The 6,000-nt window shown below is 15.3% G+C and overlaps 1 protein-coding gene across 1 annotated transcript in view; it reads right to left on the reverse strand.

Moving 5' to 3' along the window:
* The window catches only part of LOC122719555 (cytohesin-1), a 157,308-nt gene that overhangs the window by 147,186 nt on the left and 4,122 nt on the right, over nt 1-6,000 (reverse strand). Inside the window, exon 2 of the mRNA XM_043945481.1 lies at nt 1,928-2,001. Within this exon, the coding sequence (XP_043801416.1) occupies nt 1,928-2,001 (74 nt within the window). The remainder of the gene's footprint in view (nt 1-1,927; nt 2,002-6,000) is intronic.

Raw genomic sequence — 6,000 nt, forward strand, 5'->3', positions numbered from 1 at the left:
AAATTAGTGGCATCATTCCGAATATAATTATCTATATGTAGCATTTCATATATAATTATGCTAAAATATTAGATAAAGCAAAATTAAAATTAATACATTAGATATACGAAGAACTAATTCATTCTATTTCGTTTTATCTAATTATAATTAAATTGTTTATAATTAAACTATGTGTATTTATGCAAAATTAAATTTTTATGAATATTTTTTTATAAAAAAAGAATTTAATAAAGATATATTTTATTTTATAAATAAATAAATAATTTTTCAAACATAATATATTACCATTTTTTAATATTTTGTGTATTTTTATATATCAATGTTTTTGTGCATTTTATAGATTTATGAATATTCAAAATTTTCATAAATGCATAAATATATGCATAGTTTATTTACTTAATAAATAAAACTTAATTGATATACAAAAATTTTATATATCGATTTTTGTTTTATTTTTAGAACTAGAGAGTCCTTCAAATTATTAATATTTTTAATATATATAATTGATTAATAATTGTAACAATATCATAAACTGGATAATCTTTATTGACACAACTATATGAAATTCTATAATGTAAAGTAACAGAGATAGATTTATTTTAAATAATATACAATATTATAATTATAATTATATAATTTTCTAAAATAATTTTTTTATCGTAATCCTTAAATATCTGATGATATTCAATAAAATACTCTTTTTATTAAAAAATTTTTCTTTATTATAAATTCATATTATTAAGAATTATTAAGTTTTTCTTCATTATATTAATCTTATATTTCAATATTTTTTGTATATCTATGTTTCATTACGGTTTTTTATTTATATATCCTCTTTTCTAAAATGCGATCGAAAATATATCGTATTTAGTCTTTTTTCAAAAAAATATAAAAAATATATTAATAAAAGTTTCAAAAAATTATTATATTGTAATATTCTATCTAACTGTACTAACTGTAAATAATTATTTTTTAAATGGTAAGAGAGATATTATATTTATATTTTCTATTTTTAATATATTTAAGATGTAAACTCATTTTTCTTTTTCTTTTTCTATCTCTGGATTTAATTAAATAAACATCGTATAATTTTTGTGTATTATTCTTTGATCAAAATTTATTATAATAAAAAATGAATCAAAAATGTTTTACTATTAATATATGTTATCATTTACAATCTGTAGGTATATATATAATATATATATAATTATATAATTATATATATATTATATATATATAAATTTTAATTATAATAAAAATATATAATGCAATATAAATATATAATAAATATAATACATTAATAGAAAATCGAGAGAATTTTAATTCTCAAAACTCAAGAAAAACTTAAGAAAATTGTTAACATGATAATTACATGAATATGAAATAAAAGTCAATGATACAAAATACAAAAAGATAGTTTATATAGAATTAATTATATTAATTTATAATTAGTTATATTATATTATTATATAATTAGTAATACATCATTGAATAAATAAAAAATATTATTCACGTAAAGAAAAAATTATTAATAACACAAGTTATATTAATTAAAAATTTTTTTGAAAATTTCTTTATAGATTTTTTATTAGATTTATTTTTTAAAAAAAATATAATTTTCACTCGAGAAATTTTTCGATATCTTCTATCGTTTACGATTTATAAACATTTAAATGTATTTATATAATTATTTAAATTAATTACTTAAAATAAAAAACACAAACGAATGACGTGTACCAATTATATCAAAAAAATTTCAACAATAAGTCGGCGTATATCAATCTTCAACATTCTCTTATTAAATTGATAAAAAAATTATAAAAATTCGAAATCAAATAAAGTTGTAGAGAATTGTATATTTCGCAATATTGTTTCACTAGTTACAAAATCGCAAAAATAATGATAAGAGAAACAGCAATTGACTTACTTGTATTTCGAGCAGCAGTTCCGTCTTTTTTCGTCTGATGTCTATTAGAATCTTCTGATGTTCCGGCGTTAATTCTATTTAACAGAAGAAAAAATTCTTATTTATAAGTATATTACTTTAAAATCTATTTATAAAGTTGAAGAAATTTGTAATATATAAAAAAAATAACTAAATATAAAATATAAAAAAAATAAAAAAATAAAAAAATTAAATATATAAAAATTTATAATAAATATAAATTGAAATAAATATTAGAAAATTTAAATATTTCCATATACATTCCATTAAAAAAAACATGTTTAAATGATTAATAATAATAATAAAGCTTTACAAACTAAATAAGTAAGAGCTTACAAAAATTTAAAATACTTATTAATGGTAATAGGTACAAAATAAATTTTATGCGAAAAATTTGTATGAAATTAAAATGCTAATAATTATTTTATGGATTTTGGAAAGATTGAATATTGTGTATAGCATTTCAATTTTTTTTTGTGTTGTATATTCAAACATTAAATAAAATATTTAAATTAAAATTTTATTATGTATGTTCAGTATTAATCATTTTCATCTTTATATATATATATATATATATATATATATATATATATATATAATATTTGAAATACTATTTTTTTTTTGCAATTTTCATAATTTTTTGTAATTACTTTATGCAATTTTATAATTATTTTTAAAAAAATTTATTTATTAGTAAAATACTCAATATTATAGCCAAAGAAATAAAAATATTTATTTAAATATTATATAAATATTTTATTTTCTTTAACTCTCTGTTAATGAAAACAGATATGATTTAGAGAATATTCAATTTTCAGAGTTGATAATGATATAATTTGTTATTTTAAAGTTTTCTGAAATTAATATTAATTAAATTATTATAATATTATAATTATATAATATATAATATTAATTAAATAGAATAATGCATTTTGACGATAAAAAGATGATAAAGCTGATTAATTCCAAATTTTGTCATTTTTGTCATAAATGCTGTTGAAATATAATATAACGGAGAAAAATAGTAAAAATAATGAATTAAGGATTTTCCATAATATTTATATTATTGAGTCATTGCTGAATAAAATAAATTTTTTAAAATAAATTTAATGTATATATGCATTTTTAATAAAAAATTAAATTTTTTATAAAAAAAATATGGAAAATATTATATAATATATAAAAATTAAATAAATAAATTTCATTCAATATTTTTATATATTTTTTATTTTTTTTCGTTTATAGTATAAAACAATATAATAGAATCTCTCAAGATATCTCTCAAAGAATCTCTCAAAGATATCTCATATACAAAATATTAAATTTTAATATTCGTGAGACATTTTTGAATCAATTCTAAAAATTCTAAAAATCAAAACAAACATAAAAATTGTTATATACAAAAATATGGAGTGAGATTTGTTTATTAAATTATAAACAAGTTTGCACCTGATGAAACAATATAAATAAAGTGAAAGGATTTCCATTACAGCACTGTTTTTATTACTCTTTCATTCAATAAAAACTGAAACTTGATTATAATTTAATAAATAAACTTCAACAAACATTTTTGTATACTTGCAACTTTTCTATTTATTTTTATTTCTATTAATTGATCCTTGTTAAATTGTTTTATAAATGTAAATATTCTGTAAAATGAAAAATTAATTCTAAATAAAATAATCATAAAAACTGATATATAAAATTGATATATAAAAATGTTGATTAAATCTTATTTATTAAATTTTAAGTAAATTAATTTTCTCCTAAAAATATAGGCCTATAAGAAGGTCTATAAAAAATATCTAAAAGAAATGATGTAATGCAAACATATTATGTAATATTGCCTGTAGTTAGGATGTTATGACATTCACGATATTGTATATTTATATTTTATTTTTTATGTTAATTATGTTAATTATGATATGAAATGAAATAAAAACTGAAAACAATTGAAACTTTTTTATTCTTTTAAATAATATATGAATAAGTATGATAATAGCTAACGTTATTTATTTCAACATTTCGTTGAAATCAATGCGTATAGATAAACATTTCTCTGCGCATACATAATAATCTGCAGTTGTAATAATTAATAATACAATTACGAGAAAATTGATTTTAAAATTGATTTTAAATTTTTAACTTTTGGAATCAATATAGAATCGAAAAAATAACAATTATAAATTCGATATCAGAATTGAAATTATAATATTGCTTAAAAAATTCTTTATAACAATTATTCAGGATAAAAATTTTTTAGATTTAAAAATTTTTTTATTTTTATAATTTCTTAAAAAATTAGTAGATAATCTAAAGTTAAAATTTTAGATTTTATTCAGAAATCTTTTCTCCTCTCTCTAAATTTCATATTGATCGAAAAAAAATATGATTTTCGGAAACATAGTCAATTATTATATTGATAAAAAATAGATTTAAGGATTTTTTATTACATTAATTAATATATAAACATATAATTTTTAATTAATTTCAATAATTATAATTTTTAGTTATATTATTTTAAAATTACTTTTAAAAATTATTCGAAAAATGATTTATTCTTGAAATAAGATAATATTTTATATATTTCATATTTTTATTTAAAGAGAGAAAGGTATTTCTGAATGAAATCTAAAATAAATAAATATTTTTACAATTAAATAAAATATTTCATTAAAAAAATTATGTTATTTGCTATTTATTATCTATCTGATTTCGATAAAAATAATTACTTTCCTAATAAATAACTTCAAATTTTTACTTTTTTTATTTTCTTTTATTTTTCTTTTTTAATTAATTATTACTTTTGATTAATATTATTGTATTCTACTATTATTATTATCGGTATATTATACTTATAATATATTTTGAATTTTAATTTATGAACAAGTTTTCTAAAAAAAAAAATAAATAAATAAAAATTAGGTATTCCCTAAAATAATTAATTCTTTGTTATTTTTCTAAATATTTTTTAACTTAAATTCCTTTAATTAATCAAATCTTTTTTTTTAATAACTTCAATTGCAATATATTACTTATCAAATACTAAATAATATTATATAAAAACAATTATTTTTAAATTGTTATTTGAAATAAATTTTGTTCAAATCTATTTATTATATTATTTTACGATAATACTCTAACGATTTCAAAATAAAATATAAATATCTACGATATTTACAGAGCAAAAATATAAAATGTTTATGGTAAAAAAGAAAGAATACCACGTATTTTACTTTACCAGTCCATTACTTTTATGATCAATTATATATTATTCTACTTTTCATTAAAGTACTTTATAATAAAATATGACATTTCTATTAGTTTTTCTTTTATAAAAATCATTTTGATTAAAATTATTGTCAATGCATATTTTTCGATAATTTCAATCTCGAAAAATATTGCAAATAAAAAATATATTAAATATAATGGAATCTTGAGTTTCGAATGGTTTAAAATTTAAAGAAATTTAAACAACTTGAAACTCAAGCAAAAAATTTGAAAAAACTTGTTTTCGTATTTTTTTAATATTATTTATAACTATTAAAAAAAATTAAAAAATTAAATATTTTTTGTTTGAGTAAAATGATATATATAAATGACTTATTCATGATATTTTTATATATAAAATATCAATTGGGAAACACTGGTACAGATCAGAATTAGGTCTGTATTATGTTTTGAAATAAAAATAAGAAATAAAAAAAGACAAATAATTACTTCAAATAAAATAACAAATAAATTTATTCATTGATAATAATTTATATTTAAAAATAAATTAAAAAATTTCAAATTTATTGCAAAAATAAATTATATTCAAATAATAATAAGATTTATTAATAAAATTTAAGATTTAAATAATAAAATTTTTTATATGCAGAAAACAAAAATTTCATCTTGAATCAAAAAAATGAGTAAATTAAAAAATATATTAATAAATTAAAGAAATATGAAATTATAAATATTTACATATATTGTATCATATATATATATTATATATATGTTACATTGTATATATATATATATATATATATATATATATATATATATATAAT

Source organism: Apis laboriosa, unplaced genomic scaffold, assembly GCF_014066325.1.
Source record: "Apis laboriosa isolate Shangri-la unplaced genomic scaffold, ASM1406632v1 scaffold84_cov144, whole genome shotgun sequence".
NCBI lineage: Eukaryota > Metazoa > Arthropoda > Insecta > Hymenoptera > Apidae > Apis > Apis laboriosa.